The following is a 27,025-nucleotide window of genomic DNA, read 5'->3' as shown; positions in this document are numbered from 1 at the left end:
TGCAGAGCACAGGCTCTAGGGCTCACAGGCTTCAGGCACCGTGGGCTCCCGGGCTCTAGGGCTCACAGGCTTCGGGCACCGTGGGCTCCCGGGCTCTAGGGCTCACAGGCTTTGGGCACCGTGGGCTCCCGGGCTCTAAGGCTCACAGGCTTCGGGTACCGCGGGCTCCTGGGCTCTAGGGCTCATAGGCTTCGGGTACCGTGGGCTCCCGGGCTCTAGAGCACAGGCTCTAGGGCTCACAGGCTTCGGGCACCATGGGCTCCCGGGCTCTAGAGCACAGGCTCTAGGGCTCACAGGCTTTGGGCACCGTGGGCTCCCGGGCTCTAGGGCTCACAGGCTTCGGGTACTGCAGGCTCCTGGGCTCTAGGGCACAAGCTCTGTAGCTGTGGCATGTGGGCTCCATTGTTCTGAAGCATGTGGGATCTCCCCAAACCAGGGATTAAACCCATATCCCCTGCACAGGCAGGCTGATTCTTAACCAGGTAAGTCCCTTCACTTTTTCCTGAGTCACTCTGACTCTATTATGAATTTTACACAAACCAGACATTTTTTGCATATCTAGATGTAAAAAATGGATAATATACCAGAAGTTAACGAGAACAAGGCTTCTGTTACATTATTAGAGTATTATAGTAAGGGAACATTTAACCAGTCATCAATATTCCCAGGTGGTTAAAAAAAGAACAAATGATATGACTATATCACTGATTTATCAAGTAGGGTTCCTCAATTAAACCAGAAAATGACTACTTTTTTCTCAGTTCTCCCAAAAATGGTACCAAACTAGCACTATTCCACATATACAGAAGTTAAGTCATTACACAGAATGCAGGTCTTGGGGCATTAGGGCTTAACTGTTTCTTGAAACGTCAGTTAACCAGACTGTAAAATGAAGCAAGACTATTTGTTTACTTACAAGACAATTCCTAATAAATTAAGAAATACCTGAAACTGTTTGCAGAACGCTTGTTTCTGTGTAGAGAGCACCTTGTGAGAATATCTATCAGAAAAATCCAAAACTCATGTACTAGTTTTTATAAGTGAACGTGAAGTCCCTCAGTCGTGTCCGACTCTTTGCGACCCCATGGACTGTAGCCTATCAGGCTCCTCCATCCATGGGATTCTCCAGGCAGGAATACTGGAGTGGGTTGCCATTTCCTTCTCCAGGAGATCTTCCCAACCCAGGGATTGAACCCGGGTCTCTCACATTGTAGGCAGACACTTAACCGTCTGAGCCACCAGGGTCTCATCAAAAGTCACTTATTTGATCACTTCATCTGTCTGTTCTTAAATTTGTTGTTCAGTTGCTCAGTCGTATCCGACTCTTTGTTCTTAAATATTTTCCTTAAAAATTGATTATTTCACTATTTTGTCTCACCATCCTTTTCAATGGTCTGCCAGGTAACCTTCCCCAAAACCCACTTTATCATACCTCTTTCTTGTTGAAAATAAAATGATAAAAGATAAGCAAACAATGAACTGAACATAAAGCCCTCAAATAACTTACTAGAGTAGCTTGGGGTAGTACAGAGTACATGGTTTCTTTGGGGAGGGTTAAGTTTTCTCTGGCTTTTAAGTCATTGGGGTTCACATCCCAAACAGAGACACCACTGGGTCCCCTTTGAAACAGTTACTTAATGTCTCTAAGTTCCTATCCCAAATCTTCAATAAAGTAGTTTATACCTTTCTCAGCTTGTGATGTGGTATTTATAAATGCCCTGGCACAGAATATGCCAGCTGGAAAGACTATCAGGAAATAAAAATTAAACTCCTATCACTGTAAGCTTTCCTGAATCTTTGCTATCCACATCCTTTCCCACTTTGGCTTGATCTTCAGCTTCATCCAAACACATCTTTTCACTGCAACTGAATAATTCATGCTCATCTTTTATGCTAAACTTTTGAGATTTTTTCTTTCTTGGAATCCTGCTTTCCTCCTACTAAACAAACCAAACTCTATCTATCCAATTCTTTCATTAGACCTTCCTTGCTGCTGCTGCTGCTAAGTTGCTTCAGTCGTGTCCGACTCTGTGCAACCCCATAGACGGCAGCCCTCTGTCCATGGGATTTTCCAGGCAAGAGTACTGGAGTGAGGTGCCATTGCCTTCTCCGAGACCTTCCTTAACTATATCATTTTATAGTGATTTAACTCTTCTTTGAAAAACTCTAGATGTAGTCTATAAATTTTTTGACATTTTATCATAAAATTTTAGAGAAGGTAGACTAGTGTTAGGCAGTAGACTCATTAAAGTGCTATTTAAGTTCTGGCAGCAAAGTAAAACTGGAATACTTTTCTACCTTGAAGACCACCAAAACGAAGAAAGGCACAGACTGCTGAGTCTCTGAAGGTAAACTATTTCACTGCTGAATATACAAATATACTCACATTTTGACAAATTCTGTTCTTTGAATTTGAATACACTAGCACAATATTTAGTAAATGTTCTACAAGTAGTAGATATTTGATAAATACTGGATTGATTAATCAAATGCCATAATTTACATAATTTACTTTCTTGAAGGAACTAAAAAAAACTATCGGGATTCTTTTTTATCTTTAGGTTCTTTTACTTAATAAGAAAGAAAGTACTGCAATTTTCAGTTACATTTGATCAGTGACCTCGGATTATATGTGCACATAACAAAAAGAAGTTGTAAACAAAATAATTCATACAGAATATTCAGATTTTTAAAGAAATAATAATTAACGGATGCAATGTTTCTATATGAGTGATAAACATAAATGTTGAAATATAAAATAAATATACCATCAAAGCTATTTTTATCAAAGATTATCAGTAAAGAAACTGAAAGTTGTACACATTTTCAGGTGAGAGTTCCAGATATTTTTTTCTTATCTTTGTTATATAAATCCAACAGGGATTAAGACAATTTAACATTTTTACAAATCAGCAACTTCAGGAAAGCTGTTCTGTCAAATTAATAAAATGGCCAGTTCACAAATCATTATAAATATTTAAAGAACATAAATATGAAGGGCAGATGTGATTCCCAGAGGAACATTCTACGTAACTGTGAGTGATGACAAAATACTGAGTGTTTAGTCCCCCACTGTACTTAAGCCAGCTTCTCAGGTGGCCCAGCGGTAAAGACGATGCAAGAGCCGCAGGTTGGATCTCTAGGTCGGGAAGATCCTGTGGAGCAGGAAATGGCAACCCACTCCAGTATTCTTGCCTGGAAAATCCCATGGACAGAGGAGCCTGGCGGGCTACAGTCCATGGGGTCCCAAAGAGTTGGACACAACTGAGCATGCCTATACTTAAAATCCAGTGCTTCTCAAACTTTTCCACTTAAACAATCCTCCTAAACAAAATATTGTTATAAATCCTCCTTGATAAAATATTGCTAGGAGAAGGAATGTATACCCCTGTGAGCAGCATAATAAAAACTAAGCCACACTTCTAAATATCTCACACTTTATCCTAAAAATTCATGCTACAAAAAGATATGCCACAGTTATTCTTTGGCTTTGCCTGTCTTATGACACATAATCATGTACTCTAAGTAATATATTTGGCCCATTTGGGAAGCACTGACTTATTCTAGTGTTATGTGTATCTGAAAAATATTTTCCTAGATTATGATACTGGAAAAACTTCATTTTATAATGTCAGGGATAAATAATAGTGAAAATTATTTGACATATTGTGAATACTAATTATATAAAAGGTATTTTTAGGTTTTTAATATATATCTTAATTTTCAAAATGTAAATATTAAGTTAACTGTAGAAAAGAAATTTTTCTTTACTTCAGAAATTAAACAGAGATTAAACAGCTATCCTAAGGGAATTGCTGATTTTTAAGTTCCTTCCCATTGATATCTTTAGTTCTATTCATAGCTTTAATTTTGTTGCCCATTCATTTCAACTTCTATACCTAGGTTTCCCTTTCTCTCAGTACCTTTTTATCAGTTTAAGTAATTAGCTTTTTAAAATTTACTTTGTACACATTAATACTCTAGTATCAATCTTGATCCTTCTTAAAATATTTCCTCACTCCTTGCCTCTTAACCACTTCATTTTACAATCTTAATGTAATGAACACAATAAAACTGCCCAGTAAAAACTGCTGCCTTAATAGTAAGTTTACTCTAAGCCCTACTGTCAAAATGTTTATGATACTAGAGGCTACTTCAGTATATTTTTTAAAAGCTTTGGTGATTTGACATTTTAAATTAAATTTAAGGTTGAATCACACAGTGTTTTTAATGTAAATATTTAAGTACATTAAAAACCATAGGTAAACAATGCCACTAACCATTTTCCAGCTTGATTTGCAATCTGCTCTTCTAACTTCTGCAGCTCCAATGTGTAAGCCATTATTCGAGCATTGCACACCATGAGATTCTTAACTGCCTGCAAAATCTGGCCTTTTTGAGTGCTCAAAGAAAGGAGTTTCCATATTCCTTCTCGTATTCGAATTTCCAAATCCATTTTTTCTTGAATGCTGCAGTTCTTAGAAAAGAGAGGAAAAAACGCATTTTAAAAGGCAGAAAAACACAGAATAGTATTTCTCTGTATTCCTAAAAAATGAAAAATGTACTATCTAGTATTATAATTTTATAACATATCCAGAAAGTAATAAAGTTTTAATATATGATAGCATAAAAATTGTTAAATACTCTCTGCAAAATCTTAATTTCTTGCTTTATTAGGGAGCCTTTATAATCTACTAGAAAAACAGAACAGAAACAAAAGTGAGAAATACTACATATTTTTACTGTAATTGTACAAGGTTTAACAGTGTCCCCAAAACATTCTTGTCCTCCCAGAACCTCAGAATGTGACCTTACCTGGACAGTTTTGTAAATGTAATTAGTTAAGATGAGGTCATACTAGATTCATTTTGGCCCTAAATCCAGTAACTATTGGCCTCATAGCAAAGTCACACGGAGAAACAGAGGGACACACAGAGAACTCTATGTGAAGATGCAGGTAAAGACTGCAGTGATGAGTTTACAAGCCAAGGAACACCAATATTGCCAGCAACCATCAGAAGCTGTAAAAGGCAAGGACAGATTCTTCTCTAGTCCCTTCAGCAGGAACATGGCCCTGCAGATACTTCTGGACTCCAAAACTGTGACAGAAAAAATTTCTGTTGTTTTAAGCCATTCAATTTTTGTACCTTGTTATGGCAACCTTAGGAAAACAACACAAAAATATAATAACCAAGGTGAACAGTATAGCCTATGTATGTTTCATGTAAGTTGCACTGTGAAATGGCAAGATGTTAACTGATGATACTGAATTAACCAAGGAAAACCTTCCTAAAAGAAGAGATGTTGAATAAAGGAACTAAGGTTTCGCAGCAGAGAGGTTAACAGGCTATTTGTTAGAGTAAGCAATGGAAATAAAATCTCAGAAGCAAGAGAGTCAAAGCACCGTACTAAGAAAATGTCAGGAGCTTTACCTTCCTGGACCACAGATTTAGAACACAGTTTTGTGTAAATTTATTTTAGCTTTAAGAGTCACCATGAAACTACTAAGTTATTTTAGTTCTGAAAGTCTTTCTTTCATTCTGCACAATGATCTTGTAACATCCTGGCTCTAAAAGCAAGTTTCAGATACAACGTCAAAATTCTATAAATTGATATGTACTCTTCTGATTTGATTCAGTGACTTTTAAAAAAATTATAAATCACTAGATACTTATTTTGATGTTTAGTTGCTAAGTTGTTACTTTTTACTGTCCTACAAATGTGTTAATGCTTCAGTATGTCTACTTCTAAAAATAGATCACCTTGGTTTCTGTGGTTAAAAAAAAAAGAATGCTATAATTTACCTTTTAAATGAAATAAAATCTGTATCAAAAATATGAATGAATCTAATAAAAAAAGGTTCAGATACTGAAAAGACAATCTTTTTTAAAAAGCAGAAAAGTTAGAGCAATAGCCTATGAAGATTCAATTCAGTTCAGTCGCTCAGTCGTGTCTCTTTGCGACCCCATGAATAGCAGCACGCCAGGCCTCCCTGTCCATCACCAACTCCCAGAGTTTACTCAAACTCATGTCCATCGAGTTGGTGATGCCATCCAGCCACCTCATCCTCTGTCGTCCCCTTCTCCTCCTGCCCCCAATCCCTTCCAGCATCAGGGTCTTTTCCAATGAGTCAAGTCTTTGCATGAGGTGGCCAAAGTATTGGAGTTTCAGCTTTAGCATCAATCCTTCCAATGAACACCCAGGACTGACCTCCTTTAGAATGGACTGGTTGGATCTCCTTGTAGTTTAGGGACTCTGAAGAGTCTTCTCCAACACCACAGTTCAAAAGCATCAATTCTTCAGCGCTCAACTTTCTTTACAGTCCAACTCTCACATCCATACATGACCACAGGAAAAACCACAGCCTTGACTAGACGAACCTTTGCTGGCAAAGTAATGCCTCTGCTTTTGAATATGCTATCTAGGTTGGTCATAACGTTCCTTCCAAGGAGTAAGCGTCTTTTAATTTCATGGCTGCAGTCACCATCTGCAGTGATTTTGGAGCCCAAAAAAGTAAAGTCTGACACTGTTTCCACTGTTTCCCCATCCATTTGCCATGAAGTGATGGGACCAGATGCCATGATCTTCGTTTTCTGAATGTGGAGCTTTAAGCCAACTTCTTCACTGTCCACTTTCACTTTCATCAAGAGGCTTTTTAGTTCCTCTTCACTTTCTGCCATGAGGGTGGTATCATCTGCATATCTGAGGTTATTGATATTTCTCCCGGCAATCTTGATTCCAGCTTGTGCTTCTTCCAGTCCAGCGTTTCTCATGATGTACTCTGCATATGAAGATTACTCGAAAAGAAAAACTGCAGATGATTTAACTTGACTATCCAAATCCATCAAATGTACTATTCACATGCAGAAAGATTTAATTATGTTCTGTAATTACATCATGTAATCACTATATAAAAACCTTCTTTTGTAGCATAACTTAAAACTGATGTACTATATAAATGTAGTCATTTGCTACTTTCCCTTCTTTACACATGACTGAATTTCAACAGCTCCATCTCATCTTTTTATGACTTGTCAGTCCCAAAGTAAATTCCTTTTTAATGTAATTAGTTATCAATTACAAGAATTATCTGTGTGACCCACATGCCTATAGAAATAAACTCTGGCAGGCAGGTTAGTATTGGAGAGCGCACTTACAGAGCAACTTGAAACTGGGATGAAAAACTACCCCACAACTCAAATATAAACAAATACCATCTGGTGCCATTAAATTCAAGTTTTCTTTTTAAATAGTAGAATGAGGCAGCCAGTTGAACTAGCACAGTCATTCTTAAAGCTGGCTATACATTAGAATCACCTCAGGCAAAGAGAAACAAACAATTAGGATTTTTGGAAGTGGAACCTGCACATTTTTGTTTTTTTAAGTTCCTTTGGTGATTCAGGGCACAGTCCAGGTAGAGAACCAGCGCTGGACTTCTTGATATTCCCCAGCAATCTGAAAAACTGCAGAAACCTTAAGGAACCAGCAGGTGGCCACAAAAACGCTAAGGAATTGATTTCTAAGGTTTCTATCCTGTAAATGAAGATTGTCTCTCTTCATCAATTATTGATCAAGACTTCATAAAACTGGAGAGGCTTGGAGTAGAGTGGAGAAAGGAAATGTACAGTCAGGGCTTTAAAAAAACTTACAGTATTTGTAAGATTAAAAGTTCATTAAAGAAATGAGATACAGCTGGCAGATATTAGAATTCTAATGCAAAGAACGGACTCGTTGGAAAAGACCCTGATGCCGGGCAAGATTGAAGGCGGGAGGAGAAGGGGACGACAGAGAAGGAGATAGTTGGATGGCATCACCAACTCAATGGACACGAGTTTGACCAAGCTTCGGGAGCTGGGTGACGGACAGGGAAGTCTGGCATGCTGCAGTCCATGGGGTCGCAGAGTCAGACATGACTGAGCGACTGAACTGAACTGATCCTTTAGATCAGGCTTCCCAGTGGCTCAGTGATAAACTGCATGCCAATGCAGGAGACGCAAGTTCAATCCCTGGGTCAGGAAGATCACCTGGAAAAAGAAATGGCAAACCATTTCAGTATTCTTGCCTGGAAAATCCCATGGACAGAGGAGCTTGGAGGACTACATACAGTCCATGGGGTCGCAAAGAGTCACAACTGAGTTACTGAGCACACACATCCTTCAGAGCAGGGGGCAGCTAACTATAGTTAACCCAGTGCCTGTTTTTGTAAATAAACTTGTACTGGCGCACAGTCACGCCCGTTTCTATTGTCTATGGCTACTTTCAAGCTACAAAGGCAGAACTGAATAATTTCAAGAGAGACTATGTGGCCCACAAAACTGAAAATATTTACCATGTGTCCCTTTACAGAAGCGGTTTGCTGATCCCTAACCCGGCCAAATTAACATACATAGTAAACTGTGACCTTACCTCCCTTACTCTACAGTGAGTGGATGTGGATCTTGGAGGGCTTATACAAGTGGGATAAATTAAGTGTATTTTTTTTTCTGGAGTATTTTTTTTTCTGGAGTATAGTTGACTTATAATGTTGTGTTAGCTTCTGTTTTTAATGTATTCGTGGAGAAACAAAAGGACCAGTTTGGCGTTCTCCATGCAAGTTCTCGTACTGTAGTATATACTATATGATCTCTGGGTCAGGAAGATCCCCTGGAGAAGGAAATGTCAACCTACTCCAGTATCTTTGCCCGGGAAATCCCATGGATAGGGGAGCCTGGTGGGCTATAGCCCATGGGATTACAAGAGTCGGACACAACGTAGCAACTAAACCATCACTACCAGACCAGAATGTACAGTACACATCTATGCTTTATATACAGGGAAAACATCTCTGGTCAAGGAAACTACTCTAAATAAGAAAAGCTTCATGGAGTCACAGGATTCGGTTTTAGTTAAAAAGGGGTACAAAGCTTTCCAAGGCTAGGAGTGATGTCTAGTGCCAACCATAGTGAGAACAGTGATTGTGTACTGACAGTAAGCATTCCATGGAGATGCTTACTGACCTCAGAGAAAGAGTAGGCAACTAAAATCTTGTTGGTAGAGTCAAGACTGACTAGGACACCGACATTCTAGGAATCAGCGAACTAAAATGGACTGGAAAGGGTGAATTTAACTCAGATGACCATTATATCTGCTACTGCAGGCAGGAATCCCTCAGAAGAAATGGAGTAGCCATCATGATCAACAAGAGTCCGAAATGCAGTCCTTAGATGCAATCTCAAAAACTAAAGAATGATCTCTGTTCGTTTCCAAGGTAAACCATTCAATATCACAGTTATCCAAGTCTATGCCCCAGCCAGTAACACTGAAGAAGCTGAAGTTGAACGGTTCTATGAAGACCTACAAGACCTTTTAGAACTAACACCCAAAAAAGATGTCCTTTTCATTCTAGGGGACTGGAATGCAAAAGTAGAAAGTCAAGAAACACCTGGAGTAACAGGCAAATTTGGCCTTGGAATGCAGAATGAGGCAGGGCAAAGACTAATAGAGTTTTGCCAAGAAAATGCACTGGTCATAGCAAACACCTTCTTCCAACAAAAGCAAGAGAAGACTCTACACATGGACATCACCAGATGGTCAACACCAAAATCAGATTGATTATATTCTTTGCAGCCAAAGATGGAGAAGCTCTATACAGTCAACAAAAACAAGACCAGGAGCTGACTATGGCTCAGATCATGAACTCCTTATTGCCAAATTCAGACTCAAATTGAAGAAAGTAGGGAAAACCACTAGACCATTCAGGTATGACCTAAATCAAATCCCTTATGATTATACAGTGGAAGTGAGAAATAGATTTAAGGGACTAGATCTGATAGATAGAGTGCCTGATGAACTCTGGAATGAGGTTCGTGACATTGTACAGGAGACAGGGATCAAGACCATCCTCATGGAAAAGAAATGCAAAAAAGCAAAATGGCTGTCTGGGAAGGGCTTACAAATAGCTGTGAAAAGAAAAGAGGCGAAAAGCAAAGGAGAAAAGGAAAGATATAAGCATCTGAATGCAGAGTTCCAAAGAATAGCAAGGAGAGATAAGAAAGCCTTCTTCAGCGATCAGTGCAAAGAAATAGAGAAAAACAACAGAATGGGAAAAACTAGAGATCTCTTCAAGAAAATTAGAGATACCAAGAGAACATTTCATGCAAAGATGGGCTCGATAAAGGACAGAAATGATATGGACTTAACAGAAGATATTAAGAAGAGGTGGCAAGAACACACAGAAGAACTGTACAAAAAAGATCTTCACGACCCAGATAATCATGATGGTGTGATCACTAATCTAGAGCCAGACATCCTGGAATATAAAGTCAAGTGGGCCTTGGAAAGCATCGCTACGAACAAAGCTAGTGGAGGTGATGGAATTCCAGTTAAGCTGTTTCAAATCCTGGAAGATGATGCTGTGAAAGTGCTGCACTCAATACGCCAGCAAATTTGGAAAACTCAGCAGTGGCCACAGGACTGGAAAAGGTCAGTTTTCATTCCAATCCCAAAGAAAGGCAATGCCAAAAATGTTCAAACTACCACACAATTGCCTCATCTCACATGCTAGTAAAGTAATGCTCAAAATTCTCCAAGCCAGGCTTCCGCAATACATGAACTGTGAACTTCCAGATGTTGAAGCTGGTTTTAGAAAAGGCAGAGGAACCAGAGATCAAATTGCCAACATCTGCTGGATCATGGAAAAAGCAAGAGAGTTCCAGAAAAACATCTATTTCTGCTTTATTGACTATGCCAAAGCCTTTGACTGTGTGGATCACAAGAAACTGTGGAAAATTCTGAAAGAGATGTGAATACCAGACCACCTGACCTGCCTCTTGAGAAATCTGCATGTAGGTCAGGAAGCAACAGTTAGAACTGGACATGGAACAACAGACTGGTTCCAAATAGGAAAAGGAGTATGTCAAGGCTGTATATTGTCACCCTACTTATTTAACTTCTATGCAGAGTACATCATGAGAAATGCTGGACTGGAAGAAACACAAGCTGGAATCAAGATTGCCGGGAGAAATATCAATAACCTCAGATATGCAGATGACACCACCCTTATGGCAGAAAGTGAAGAGGAACTAAAAAGCCTCTTGATGAAAGTCAAAGAGGAGAGTGAAAAAGTTGGCCTAAAGCTCAACATTCAGAAAATGAAGATCATGGCATCCGGTCCCATCACTTCATGGCAAATAGATGTGGAAACAGTGCAAGACTTTATTTTTTGGGGCTCCAAAATCACTGCAGATGGTGACTGCAGCCATGAAATTGAAAGACGCTTACTCCTTGGAAGAAAAGTTAATACCAACCTAGATAGCATATTCAAAAGCAGAGATTACTTTGCCGACTAAGGTCCTTCTAGTCAAGGCTATGGTTTTTCCTGCAGTCATGTATGGATGTGAGAGTTGGACTGTGAAGAAGGCTGAGTGCCGAAGAATTGATGCTTTTGAACTGTGGTGTTGGAGAAGACTCTTGAGAGTCCCTTGAACTGCAAGGAGATCCAACCAGTCCATTCTGAAGGAGATCAGCCCTGGGATTTCTTTGGAAGGAATGATGCGAAAGCTGAAGCTCCAGTACTTTGGCCACCTCATGCGAAGAGCTGACTCATTGGGAAAGACTCTGATGCTGGGAGGGATTGGGGGCAGGAGGAGAAGGGGACAACAGAGGATGAGATGGCTGGATGGCATCACGGACTCGATGGACGTGAGTCTGAGTGAACTCCGGGAATTGGTGATGGACAGGGAGGCCTGGCGTGCTGCGATTCATGGGGTCACAAAGAGTCTGACAGGACTGAGCAATTGAACTGAACTGAGGACACATGACAAAAGCATGTCTCTCAATAAGGCTTGCTATCAAGTCAAAGGGAAGCCTTATCGCATAGGTATTTGAAGTTAGGTTGATAAGACTAAAGGGCTAGGGCAAGGCTAAGAAGGAAATAGATGACTTAGATGTGAAAACTTAGATAATGTAGCAAACAGAAATATACTAAATTTTAAGAGCTAGAATGGCACACAAAGGAAGAACAAAGAAAATGCCAGAGCAGCAGAATTAAGCACTGACTAAAAAAAAGAAAAAGAAAAAAAAAACGAAGCTGGCAGCTGGTAAAAAAACAAAACTGCATGAATCCAGATAGAACCTCCACCCATCTAATGCATATAGTTAAACCTTGTTAACCGAGAGACTGTAATGAAAAAGACTGCAAAATGGCATATACAGATACATTCTTTCCAAAAGAAACTGTGTGTATTTTATGAATTGCTTATGTACAGAGGAAAGTCTGGAAATTGTTAACAATGCTCATTCTGGGGAATAGAACTGGAGAAAGAGTTCATAAATTCATGTTTCTATGATTACTTTTCTGCAATGAGAAAGTATGCCTTGAATTTTGTTTTTATAAAGACTGCAAAAGCTTAAACATTTATAAGAAAAGGTAGGTGGCTGCTCCAACTATTCAGATAAATGGGACAAAGGTAGTAACAAAACCAGTCATCTTTCAAGCATGTATGAGTGCTAGGTACTATTAAGTACTTTTAAGTGGAGTCACTCAGTCATGTCCAACTCTTTACGACCCCATGGACTGTAGCCTACCAGGCTCCTCCGTCCGTCCATGAGATTTTCCAGGCAAGAGTACTGGAGTGGGTTGCCATTTCCTTCTCCAGGGTGATCTTCCCGACCCAGGGATCGAACTGGGGTCTCCTGCATTGTAGGCAGACGGTTTTACCATCTGAGCCACCAGGGAAGTCCATTAAGTACTTTAAAGAGGTTCTCAAATTCCAACAACTCTCTAGAATAAGCAATTTTCCCATTCCACAACTGAAGAAACTGCAACTTAGAAAAGACAGCTAACTTATGCAAGGTTCCACAACAAGCAGAATTGGATTTTACCTTAATTGGACTTCAACGCCAATATTCTATGCTGTGAGTAGTGACAGATAACTCTAATGGTTAAGTAGAGAAGTTATACTAGTGAGTGACCATCTCAGAATCTTTGGGCCTATCCCTATCTTATGGCAGGTTCATTAATATCAAAGGAAATACAAAAATTCAGTGTTAGTCAAGTATAAAATTTTTTTACTGACCCTCAGTATTCCTGTTAGATTACAACCTATTTCCATTTACAATTTTTCTCCATGATCCAAACAGAAGGAATTCCACAACGCAATTATCTTAATTTGTTGCTACCTAAGAAATCATTAAGTATTGTACTTTCCTACATGTAAATAATCTCACCTTTATGTATATTTAAGTATTTCTTGTCATTCCACATAAAACTTCTTTTATGACCTTATTCTCATCTCTTTTGTACCATTCCAAAATACTGCTGCTACACACAGCTCAATAAGTATGCCTGATCGGCCCCACCAACACCTATGTGATAAATGCAAGAGCCTCAAGATACCACCAATTCACTAGAAATCAAATTTTAAAAAAAATAATTAGTACAATCAAAGTGAAACAGAGCAGGACCCTTAAGGTCCCTGCCCCCGACGTCCTCAGCTTACCTTTTTGCCTGTGAAACATCTTTAGCCTAACAATAAGTTTAATCAGAGAAGTAAGAAAATACAGAAGCAAAGAAAAGCTTGAAAACAGGACAAAACAATAATATCAATAATGTAGTCAGTAGGAAAGTCAATGCCATTTAGTTCCTTCTCAAGGGCTGTAGATAATATTCTAAGCCATATCCCATGAGCTGACTTATGGATACTGAAACTCCAACCAGGAGGAACAAGCTAACTGTTAATACAAGACCAGACAGTAGCCATCACAGAAGCTGCCATAACTCCAAGAACTGGTCTCAAAGAAATGGGAACAAACCTACCCTGGAAATGAAGCTTAACTATACTTAAAACAATCAAGATGCCACTGGTCAGGCTACCCAGGACAATTTTAAGATGACTGTCAAAGCTGACTGTGCTATTTTGGCATGCAGCCCCCTCCCTCTGCCTATAAAAGCTCTTGGCCACTTGTCACTGAGGTGAAGTCAGCCTTTGGACAGGAGTCCGCCCTCCCCCAGGGCTGCTCTGGTGGCTCAGAGGTAAAGAATCTGCCTTCCACTGCAGGAGACACAGGTTTGATCCCTGGGTCAGGAAGATCCCCTGAAGAAGGAAACCCTAGAGCGGCTACCACTCTAGTATTCCTGCCTGAGAAATCCCATGGACGGAGGAGCCTGGTGGGCTACAGTCCTTAGTGTCACAAGAGTGGAAGGACTGAGGGACTAAATAACAACAACTGCCCTCCCCCACTCTGTTGGCCTCCAAAGTGAAGTAAACTTTGCTTTCCACCAGCCTTGCCTCTTTATTGGCTTTTAAGCATTGAGCGGCCCAGCTGGATACCATTTACAGTTTAAGGAAAAAAAAGGTACACAACAAGATAGAAAAAGAAACACTGTGCATCGAAATGTTAGAAATTTTTTTAAATGCTGCCATAAAACAATATAAATTACTGATAAAGTTACTGCACTCTCTGCAGAGTCATGCTTTAGTTTTCCTACCATTATGAAGACGTTCTAATAGCTTTATATCTGCTGAGGATTCTAAGATTTCCAGAAAAGAAAATAGGTTTCTAAGCAAAGATAATAGGTTGGACCATACGAAATTGCTAATATTCTACCAATTCTGATCTACAAAACTGGGAATTTCATATGGTTTAACCTACTTCAGAAATAGGTAAAACTGGAGATTAAATTGGAAGTGGATATCCCGTTCAAAGGCAGAGTTTTCTTTCAAGCCCCATCTTTTAAGTATTCTTTAAAGGTTGAGAGTGGAAAATATAATCTTTTAATAAATGCCAAGAAATAACAGAAGAATCCACTAGCAGACCAACTGTTTCTCAAGTTCAGATGTTCCAGTTTGCTTCTCCATCCCGCCCCATCAAGTTTATACAGCGTGTAGACACAGCATCTACAGTAATTGTGCTTTACATCAAATCTAGTAACAAGCAAACTGTTCTCCACTGGCCTCGGGTGGGCCTCCGGAAAATCCTGGGGCTCCCAGTCCCCCGAGTCAGCCACACTTGCAAAAAGACAAGGTCCCAATCCTGGGAGGAGGGGTGAGGGGCAGGTGCGCCCCAAACTCGCTTCCCCCTTCCAGGCCAGCTTCCTTCCTAAGAAACTGGGGGCGGGGGTGGGGAGGTGGGAACAGGGAGATCTCCAAGGTCCACTAGGGCCCCAAAAGTGCAGTCGCCTATTTTTTCCTTTTGTTTCTGGCCTCGGCTGAATTGAGACGCGGACTGGGGCGTTTCCCGTCGCCCAGACAGAACTACCGCTTGAGGACCTGAAGCCGGGCCCCTCCCTCACTCACCTGCTGGGCCGCAAGCCCCGCGGCGCGGAGCTCGTGTCCCCTCAGGACGTGCCTCTCCATCTCCAGCGCCACAGCTAGGGCCGCCGGCACAACTCCGAAGGTGAGGTTTGAAAAGCGCGCCCCTGGCTGGAGCCGCGGAGGACGCCAACCGCCGGCCCGGCCGTACCAAGTCCCAGCGCAGGGGAGGGGGCGAGGGGGCTGAGAGCCGGCGTGCGCACGCGCAGAGGGCACCCCGCGCAGCCCGTGCCTCAAGTTTGCCGAGACCCGAGTTCCCGGCGGCGGCTGGGAAGTAGGGAGCAGCTGGCCCACTTAAGGGAGAGGTTGCGCTGTGGGCGGGCCTGGGACAGGAGTGGGCGGGGTCGTGGGGAAAGCATAGCCCACTGAACGCACCTGACCGGAAGGCCGGTTTAGGCTTGTGGTTTTCGAGGCCAGCCTTTTGCGTGCGGAGCCTTCGGCCTGCATCTCATCCAAGGCCCGCCAGAGCTCTCGGGGTCAGCTGACCCAACGTGGAGTCCCTGGACTCCCACAGACAACCTCAATTCCAGAAAACCAAGTGACACTGCCCTCAGCGATTACTCTCTCACACAACGCAGATTGTCACCCGAGGTCACTTAGAAGCCACGGCCTTATTAATCAGGCTGGTGAGACGTCGTGTCAGGCATTTCACAAGGCTTTTTCTTTTGTCCCCAACGTCTCTTTGTAATTCCCGATGCCCCTCCCCGCTGCTAAGTAGTCTGCTCTTTCTTGGACAAAACCCTTTCATTACTCTTTCTCCACCAACATCCAAAGTGACAACAGAATGAGGTATTATTTCCCCAGACTCTCATTTCTTGCTATCCCTGCGGCTGCTGCTGCCTAAGGCACGTCAGTTGTGTCTGACTTTGTGTGACCCCCATAGAGGGCAGCCCACCAGGCTCCCGTCCCTGGGATTCTCCAGGCAAGAACACTGGAGTGGGTTGCCATTTCCTTGCTGTCCCTAAAGACCAATATAAAGACCCTTTTAATTATATTGGGAAATTAATTATTGGGAATTAATTATAATGCCAAAACATGGAATCTTTAAAAGTCAAAATTGAAGTCCCAAAGATTTCAGGCCTTTGTAAGTTCTTTAAAACCCCACTGTCCTTTTTTTTTTGGAAGTTTGCATAATCATAATTTATTAATTAAATGGTCTGTGTATGAAACAATTCATAAACTGGACATCAATCACTATGAAATGTCTGGGTATTTTATTCATCTTCTAATAACTGTTAAAGACAAGACTATATAGCTGATAACAGGAAAAATATAGATATACACACACATCAAGTGACCTTGTTCAAGTGAATTCATACAGTGGACTCTGAGTTCTTAGCTACCTGTCTATAATACAATGGAGTTTTTTAACTATACCAAAAGAAGAGCTCCCTTCTTTTCTTTTGGCTTGACCACTCAGTACTAAAAAGGAGAGGATTAAACTACTACACATTTTATATATATCAACTTCTTTAATATTCATGAAACCTTAACAGATAAATATTACTACTTCTACTTATAGGCCAAAATTCTAAGAAGTTAAGCCACTTGCTCAGTTCAGTTCAGTTTAGTCGCTCAGTCGTGTCCGACTCTTTGCGACCCCATGAATCGCAGCACGCCAGGCCTCCCTGTCCATCACCAACTCCTGGAGTTCACCCAAACTCATGTCCATTGAGTCGGTGATGCCATCCAACCATTTCATCCTTTGTCATCCTGTTCTCCTCCTGTCCTCTTGAAAAAGCAACAGAAGCTTCTTTGGCTTGCTTCTAACATGTTTTTTCTCCTAAGGGAAGAATCTATCAAAACAACCCTCCCACCCTCACCTCTTAAAGGCCTGGGGCACTTTTCATTCCTAAAGTAAAATGAAACATTCAACATTTTTTGTTTGCCTGAGACCGCCCTTATTTGAGTCTGTTGTCCCAATCAATATTCCACAGATCTTGTCTTGTTCTAGTTAGAAAGTGAAAGTGAAGTCATTCAGTAGTGTCCCGACTCTTTGTGACCCCGTGGACTGTAGCCCACCAGGCTCCTCTGTCCATGGGATTCTCCAGGCAAGAATACTGGAGTGGGTTGCCATTTCCTTCTCCAGTTAGAGTGGATATTAAATTATGTGGTCACATCCACAAAGCTTTTTTAAACCAGTTAGTCTGAAGATGATCTGTGAAAATATAAAGGATGCCCTTTCTCTCATAAGGGTAACTTGCCTCTTTGAGGCCCTGGATCAGTGATTCTAGAAGCTGCCCATCTAGGAATGGCCCTCCCCTCACATTAGGAATGTGTGAGTCATTAGGGATGATGACCTACATCCTTACACAAAACCATAAAATACGTAGAGCTCAAAGCTACTGATACAGAGTTCAACTCATTTTCTCCAAATACAGATCTGCATTCCAGAGTCGTTAGGTACCCTTCTCTGAGTGCACACCTCTCTCTTATACTTACCACTTTGTGGTATAATTATCCCCTACTCAAAGTGAGCCTCATGAACCTAGTATAGTACCTAACCCAGAAATATTGGATGCTCATCTCAACCATATATTCTTTTTCATATATCACACACAGCTCTCGATCAAAATACTTAGAGAAACCATCACTTCAGGGAAACAGGACCAAGCCAACCAATTGTTTTTTGTTTTGGTTTGTCTCTTAAATAACTGCTTATTTACTGAACCTGGAGCACATTAGACAAACAACCAATTTTAAATTTGCATCTTTTAACTCAGTTTTGAAGAGTTTACACACACACACACACACACACAAATTAGCATGCAACAGTTGTCCTAAGGTAAAATATAGTCACCTTAAACTGTTGCAAGTATTTTCACCCAAAGTTGACAAATTATTTACCCTGAACATGAAAACCTGTAACAAATTTAAATTTATTGCATAAAACTCATTCCTTGTAGTTTTCCCCTTGCAAAGATCAAATATATATATATATATATATATATAGTAACCAATATACATCAGTCATAACATAATCCTGGCTCATCCCCACACCAAAACCAGATGTTCCATTAATTTTAAACCCATCATCAGAGACCAAGAAAAAGTCTCTGACAAAACAAAATTCACATGTGCCAAAAAAGAAAAAGCCAAGAAAAATAAAAACCCTAGTACTAACAGTGATGCTCAATACCCTAATTAAAGTGGCCAAAATGCCACTGATCAAAAATAAAATAGCAAGCCAACCAATTTTAAATTAGACACTGAGGTAGGAATATTTGATGAGTAAATACTAGGTACATAATTGGAGATATACTAGGAAAAAGAGACCTAGGAAAGGTCATATTTAGTAATTATCTGTAGAACAGACAGTTGCTGTTAAAACTATTCTTTTTGGAGAAGATACAATGAGGTTCTGTCTGTTTATTATTCATCAAGGGATGTGTTCAGGAAGTGCTCAAGATACAACTATTATACAGTGATTAAAATAGCTCAGAGTAGGAATGCTGTTTCCTTAGTTATACTCAGGTCCTTTGGTATTGCTGCTAATTTCATCAAACAGTTTTCTCTGGTGTATGCAATGTACATGAAAATTGAATAATCCATGAAAACCACCAAAAAATTAAAGATATCACATGAAGTAGTTTGGTCAGCTTGAGGGTGAATGAATGAATGAATTTTAAAACTCCCAGAAAGTAAGAAGTACTACCTTTCGCCATCTGAGATGTTTGAGAGGTAACACTTGGTGGGGGGTTCTCTCATTTGACAGATAACAGCCCACCCTCCTTGGGTTCCCACAGTAGGTAGAGTCTCACCGAACTGCCCAGGCATAGGAACTTCAACTGGAGGTTGAGTGATGGAATTACTGTCCTATCAATGTCACTTCCCATTGTAAGTTCAACATTTAATATAAGTATCAGTTATAGCTAATATAACAAATAATAATAGAAAATCAGTCTGGCATAAATGGGACAGCCAATTTAGATAATACTAATAAATATTAAAGTATATTTTTCTTCTCTTTATTAACCATACTCCTTTTGTTAACTCTCTAAAAGGCCAAGAGAAAGAAAAATAGTAAATTTGAACTCAACTCTTACATAATAGACCCATTTTTTAAAAATGTGATTTGCCCCAGAACAGGTAACTTGTGGTTTCTGATATCCTCCTGAACATTCTTTTTTTTTTTAATCCTATTAAAAAACATTGTCTTGGTGCTTCCTTTACTCATCTGTTAGCTTGAAGGTAATGAACTTAGAATCAACCTCACAGACTAGAGATGTATCTTGAATTATATACATAAAAAAGAAGGAACCGAAGTAAAGATGCTAAGTAGAGGTGCAACATTTGCTGAAATGAATAAGCCATAATCTACAAACAGCTGAAGCATCATGTAATCATAAGAAGAATATGCACAGAGTCTGAGGACTTATGAGCCCTATGACCTTGGGCAAGCTACTCAGTGTCCTTATCTATAAAACAAATATAATAATACCCAGCTTGTCTTTTAAAAGTTGTTGAGGTACTCAAATGAGGTAAGATTTGTGAGAGTGCTTTGTAAACTGATTATCCAACACAAACATGAGGGATTGTTAGGCAGGAAGAAAACACCAGTACCTACGAGCGACCCAAGGAACACTGAGAACTGAATGAGAAAAGCTTATATGAACGGGGTTGGATATAGTCAAAATATATCATTCACCACTGAAAAATAATACCTAGATTATATAGAGAGAATTCCTGCAGATCAGAAAAGTCCAACTGGAAAATGATCAAAAGTTATGGTAGGCACATATTACAGGACAGTAAATCCAAATGACAAAATGTGTAAAAAGTTGCTCAACTTTATCATTAGTTTTAATCTGTACATGGAGGTACTATTTTATAGTCACTAGACTGGTAGATAATAAGCTTGATAATACTAAGGATTGGTGAAGATACAAATCAAGAAGATGCTATATACTGATAAGAGGGGAAGTAAATTTGTTAAATTACTTTGGGAAAAAAATTTAGAGCTATCTTGTAAAGTTGAAAGTGTAAATACCCAACAGTTCCACTCTTAGGCCTGTACATCCTGAGATAAATTTTTGCAGTTGTGTACCAGCAACATTGCTTGCAAATCACAAAAATATTAAGGCAAGCCAAAAGTTCATTTCAGGAGACTGGGTAAAAAAACTGTGGTGATTTACCCAGTGAAATATTATATATCAATAAAAATGAATAAACCGTAGATACATGTACTGTCATGGTTTAATCTTAGAAATACTGAGTGAAGCAAGCAAGTTAAAGAGTACATAAACTATACAATTTCAAAAGACTAAGAGAACCTAAACAGTACACTGTTTAGGAATACATACATATGGTAGAAGTTTATACTATAAAAGAAGAGAGTGCTAAAAACAAAGCTCAGGACTGTACCAATCCCCGGGAGAGAGGCAATGGGGTGGAAACAGAACACACTTTAGTAATGGTAATGCTTTAGTTCTTAAATTAGGTGATGGGTTCACATTTTAATGTTTACCTGGTAGGTAACTTACCTAAATATTCTTTTATGTGTCTCAAACATTTCAGAATAAGAAATATTTCTATAATATTTACAGTATTCTTGTATAAGTTAAATAATGGTGATAATGTATGGTATTTTAAAAGATACTTACCAAAATAATAATACATTTTTTTGGCTTACAAAATTAGATTTACCTTTAATTCATTTCCAGTACATATTATACTATGTGAAAGTGAAGTACAGCTGTGATACATTGGTTCCTGTGCCCTTTGAGAGACGAGAACTGGCCATCTGGCCATGTAGATTTATCTGTGAACACTTAAGAGCTATTCTTTAAAAGCCTGGGTGAGAGGAGGGGGTGGAATTTGCAAAGGATGAGAGGTTTTGTCAGTAGGTGGGGATGAAATTAAGTGCAATTTGAGTTATTACTGTCAATAGGACCTGCGTAGTACACATAGGCCTTAGGATATTCGAATGGCATTAAAATCGGAGGGCTCCATACCAAGCAAGCAATCAGCCGGAGGAATTAGTTTTAAGATTTTTATCAATGATCCTCAAACTATAGCACACAAAGACTTTTCAAGGTTTATAAAGGCATGGGCACTTTTAAAGGGATCATCATCATGATCTTCAACTTCTGTTCTCCACCCTAAAATTGATCTACATAACAACCCGCCTGCTCTCTAGGCTTCACGTAGGTCCCGTTTTCACAGCCACCTTTTCCCACTTGACAAAGAAGGGCATCCCGTTCACCCATTCCTATTGCATTCCCCAGGGTATAAAAGCCATCTGGGAGCCAAAGGGACAATTAAATTTATTGGTGTTGATGTTGCGCTAAGCAATGAACCACAGGCTTAGGGCTTACATTCATAAAAATGAAAGCCAGATGTAGACTTGGTATTAAAAGCTGTCTCATTCTAGCATTATTTAATATTCATCCATGGATACATAAACTAGCTGCAGGCAAGAAAAGGCTCATCCATCTCATCATGAGAGTCATCTCCAGGAAAATTTTACTTTTGATGTATAATATTGATTCATCATAATCTGTGATCAACTTATTTTGTTTCTATCAGCTATGTGCTACTAATAATTTTAATAATGCAACCCAAAAGAAAATTCTTGACAATGAAATCTAAAATTCCAATTAACATGTGTATGTTTGTTGCAGAGAAACATGATAGGATGAGCAATAAAGACCTCTTAAGCATAAAAATATTTTATACAAGCACAAAATTTTGTGGAGGAAGTGGGATAAAAATACAAGTTCAAGTAGGAAGAGGAACACTAAAACCTGCAGATGAAATTGTTCATATATTTGAATGGCGGCTGAGTCTTTGGCATTTTGGGTTCCATTGGACACACTAAATACAATGTTTTCATTTTAAGTTATAATTTCTCAATACATCAGCAATTGCATCCTTTGTAACTATTTAGATATATGCTAAAACATAACATGCCACCTTAAAATATATGTAAGGGATAAAATTTTTTTAGGTGTTTTACACAAAAATGTTTGAAAAAAATCTGATTTGGATATCTAATAGCACCACGCTACAGTACCCAAACACGTCTGTGTTTAACAGAGGACATACACCTGCAGACTCACCTCCTCAAATATCTCTCTGATTCTTCTCCTTCCACTTTGCAGCCACCCCAAAACATGGCCTCTCATATGGACCTCTAGTTTCCAGAATGGACCCAGCTCCTTCTCTAGGTAACTTTTTTTCTTTACGTACATTAATACCATCAGTTAGGCTAAACCCTTTTCTTTCCACTTTGGTTCTTTAATGGTTCTCCTTATGAATATATTCACCATTGTTTTCTCCTTTTCAAAAGTGGCCAAGATACTGCTCTCTCACATAACATTTTTAATCAGCTTTTTAAGTTCTGACAAAATAAAGAAGCCTGTTGGAATTTTTATTAAAATTGCACTGAATTTAGAAGCAAATGATATATTTAGGATATTGGCATTCCTATCTGTGAACATCACATATGCTGCAAATTTAGATCTTCTTTAATGTCTTTCATTGAAGTTTTACAGTTTTTTCTACATAAGCCTTCCACATCTTTTGTTCCATTTTTGGAGTCCTATATCTCAATATTGGAAATGAAGCTTTAAAGATACGTATTCTATTTGTGATTAGTGTATAGAAATAAAATTGATTTTCATCTGTTGGTTTTATATCCAGCTACCATGCTAAAGGCAATGGCACCCCACTCCAGTACTCTGGCCTGGAAAATCCCATGGGCGGCGGAGCCTGGTAGGCTGCAGTCCATGGGCTCGCGAAGAGTCGGACACGACTGAGCAACTTCCCTTTCACTTTTCACTTCCATGCATTGGAGAAGGAAATGGCAACCCACTCCAGTGTTCTTGCCTGGAGAATCCCAGGAGTCTGGTGGGCTTCTGTCTATAGGGTCACACAGAGTCGGACATAACTGAAGCGACTTAGCAGCAGCAGCAGCAGCAGCAACCATGCTAAAGGGCTTGTCTGGTGGTTTAATGGGTAATTAAACCACCTGTGATACAGGAGTACATAGGAGAGGTGGGTTCAATCCCTGGGTTGGGAAGATCTCAAGGGCATGGCAACTCATTTCAGTATTCTTGCCTGGAGACTCCCATGGACAGAAGAGCCTGGCAGGCTGTAGTCCATGAGGTCACAAAGAGACAGACACAAATGAAGCAAATGAGCGTGCGTGCAGGCAGCATGCTAAATTCCCTTATTATTCCCAATAAATTGTGGGTTTGGGTGGGTATTCTATGTAGATGACTAAGTGTGAATCATAACAATTTTGTTTCTTTCTTTTCTAATTCTTGTTATTCTTTTTACATGACAACTGCAGTGGCTAAGGCAGGTGGCTATTATAATGTTGAAGTGGTGATACAGGGCATTTTTGTTTTCTTCCTCAATTTGAAGGAAATGTTTCTAATGTTGATTTCTTTATCTCAGTAAGTATACAAAGTCAACCTGTACACTTTGATTTATGTTCTTCATTAAAGCACTAACTCTTCAAAAAATGGCCTCTCCTCTGTTCTCTGTATTCTGTCATTCCGGAACTGAAGTTTGTGTTCAAATTTGGCTAACCTTGACTTTCTTCCAGAGAGGATTTGTCTTTGCTTCTTCTGGGAGCCAAAAGGCTCTAGGGACCTGAGACCAGTTCGGCCAGATTCTTAGGCTTTCTATAAGGATCTCAGGTACAGGTCCTTCTACTTGCCACTGATAGAGCAAAACCCTGTGTGTGTATGTGTGTACATACACATGTGTGCACATATAGCTTACAGCTCTGGTTTCAACTCAGGGTTTTTTGTTTGGTTGGTTACTATTATTCTGATTTTAGTCCCTTAGAGATTTTTCTTTCTGGAGATCTCAGCAGTGCTGTAAAAATTATGTTTTATGCAAAACTAATGGTTCCTGCAAATTTATGTTTAAGGTTTCAGAAAACAAAATATTATTCACAAAATCCACCATGCTGCTGATATTGAAGTCCACAAGTAAGGATATTTGAACAGCAAAAATAGAAGTAAATAATTACAGAATAAAAAGCAGTCTTAAATTGCACATATTTGATTTTAAGAAAAACTCACCGTATTATCTCTTTCTCCTTCTGTAAATGTAGCCACCAGGAAAAGCTGCTCAGTGTCACAACAAGGTCATATTCCCTGATGTTCACTTTGAATGTGTCCAAAAAGGAAAATGGAAAGACAGAATTTTTTAAAGGTTAGAACAGAGACTCATGGAGAATAATTGGACTGGAAAGCCCCTTCCAGGTCTAATCAAGGAACATTTCTCTCCTCTTGGGATAAAGGATCCTTACAATATCAGCCTACTGGGATTTCCCACCTGCTACACATCAGTAACTGCTGTGTCTCCCATTTTTTCCCAGGGAATAGTTATTGATGTTACCATAAGCACATTTTACCTGTGTGTATTGGATGTTTGGGGAACAAATGACTTGCCTTTTTAGTTCATAGATTTTTTTGACTCAAGAGGAGCCATACCCTGACATGAAGTGAATTTCTTCCTGATGTAGGAACTGTAATATATCACCCATAGAGCTTGCTCTTTGAACTTGATGACCTTATTGAAAAGCCCTTCTGGCACTGTTATAATCAGTGACATTCACAAAATATTTCTGATTTGGTTCCCTTGCTCATAGCTTTGCCTGTTTACATCCCTCTTCAGAACTCTTTCATCTTGCAAAACTGAAACTCTATGCCCATTAAGCAAATATTCCTTATTCTCTCTCCCCCTCGCCTCTGGCAACCACATTCTTCTTTCTGTCTCTATGATTTTGATTAGGTATCTCATATAAGTGGAATCATACACTATTTATCATTTTATGATTAGCTTATTTTATATAGCTTAATGTCCTCAAGTTTCACCCACATTGTAGTGTATGTCAGAATTGCCTGAGAGTCTTGTTTTGGCTGATGGATCGTGAGCAAAAGTGTCTGTCCAGCAGCTTTAAGAGCAAGTGTGTGATTTGATATAATTTTCTTTCCTTGTGTCCCAGTGACAGGCAACCTTACAGACGATGGATGGTACAATACCCTGGGTTTCAGAGTGAGAGAACTAGAGAACCCATAGACGTCTAGTGATGGGCATGTATTGTGAGCAAGAAATGCGTCTTTGTTGTTTTGAGCCTCTGGACCTGGGGATTGTTTGTCACTACAGCATTACCCAGCCCATTTTCATCGACACAAGTACCAGACTAAGAGATGGTATTTACATTATAGTCTTAGCCCTGCCACCTATCTATATGCCAAGTCACTTGACTTCTTTATTTTTTTTTTTTATTTTTTTTTATTATTTTTTTTTTTTAATTTTAAAATCTTTAATTCTTACATGTGTTCCCAAACATGAACCCCTAAGTTTTCTCACTTGTGACATAGGATTAGTCATTCTCCCTTCTCTGCTTCACTGGATTTTTTTTTTTTTTTTTGTATCCAGCATTTGTGAAAATGAAAAATGTAAAGCATGTGCAAATATATGCCAGTAATATCATTAACAATGTTGGATTGGTTTATTCGCCCCTGTATAATGCCAATCTCCAGGAAAAAAAATTAGAGAAGTTATGAAAAGTCAAGGATATATTTAATTCAGGTAATGGTGAATGGATGACTTGATAATTTCAGCTTGCAGTGGTAATATTTCCACCTAAAGTAGCTAAATAACTATGCACACCTTCTTTTATAACCATAAAACTTCTTTAAAAAGTCTTTAATGCTTTTGAAATTTTATTGTAAATTAAAGAGTTGTAACTAGCAAAAGTAAAACTGAAGGTAATTTTAGAAGAATTAAAGTTTATTTTGGCCTTAGAAAATATGACAGTTTTATTTTGTGATATCAAAGTGAGAATTGAGATGGCTTGTTTACCACAAATATCAGTCAAGCTGGTTAAACTTTGTTTTCAAACTCCATCTGCCGTTCCTTTACCCCCACTTTCTGAATTTCAAGGGCTTGACCCCTATCTTCCATTATCATCCTTACATTAGAAATAATGAATCATAGAGTCCTGTAAAAATGCCCTTTCCTATTATCTTCTAAACACCTAAAGACAGGAAAATCCTGTGACCACTTTGCAGAGTGTGTGAGCATGTTGAGCGGTTCTGCACTGGTTAATGACAACCATAAACTGGTCACTAGAGGTGTTTGTGAGAGCCATTTCTGGGTCTTAGGGGAATGTTGTTTTTGGCTTGCCTTGTGTTGTGTTATGAATGGCCAGGCAGGGAGGGCAGGCCTCCGCGCTACTCCAATAACGTCCTATGCTGACTGGTGCTGCCACAGTAATGAAGATGATGTGTGATGAATAATTATATATGAAACTCTGAGTTACTTCCTCAAATCATTTCTTTGTTACTTACAGAAAAATATTCATTTGTAAAACATGCACTAAACTCTTTAGTTGAAACTTAAGTATAATAAGTATATAGCATCAACAAGAAACTAGTCACTTTTAACTCAAATAATGTAGCTCTGAGTTCTTCAAAGGATATTCGTGCGTACTAGAGAATATGGGCTTCCCTGGTGGCTCAGAGGTTAAAGCGTCTGCCTGCAATGCGGGAGACCTGGGTTCGATCCCTGGGTCAGGAAGATCCCTTGGAGAAGGAAATGGCAAGCCACTCCAGTACCCTTGCCTGGAGAATCCCATGGACAGAGGAGCTTGGTAGGCTACAGTCCACGGGGTCGCAAAGAGTCGGACACGACTGAGTGACTTCACTTTCACTTTCAAAGGATGTAGTCATCAGATATACATCATTCTTTTTTATGTCCTAACAGTA

General features: G+C 39.5%; 1 protein-coding gene across 1 annotated transcript in view; it reads right to left on the bottom strand.

The window, feature by feature from the left end:
* Positions 1–15,335, bottom strand: part of RTKN2 (rhotekin 2) — a 127,506-nt gene extending 112,171 nt beyond the window's left edge. Inside the window, exons 1-2 of the mRNA XM_052641142.1 lie at positions 15,276–15,335; positions 4,281–4,477 (exon numbers count right to left, since the gene is read on the bottom strand). Of these exons, the coding sequence (XP_052497102.1) occupies positions 4,281–4,477; positions 15,276–15,335 (257 nt within the window). The remainder of the gene's footprint in view (positions 1–4,280; positions 4,478–15,275) is intronic.
* Between the last annotated feature and the right edge of the window lie 11,690 nt (positions 15,336–27,025).

This window comes from Budorcas taxicolor, chromosome 5, assembly GCF_023091745.1.
Source record: "Budorcas taxicolor isolate Tak-1 chromosome 5, Takin1.1, whole genome shotgun sequence".
Lineage (NCBI taxonomy): Eukaryota > Metazoa > Chordata > Mammalia > Artiodactyla > Bovidae > Budorcas > Budorcas taxicolor.
The sequence above is the reverse complement of the archived record's forward strand: the minus strand, read 5'-3'. Positions and strand labels throughout refer to the sequence as shown.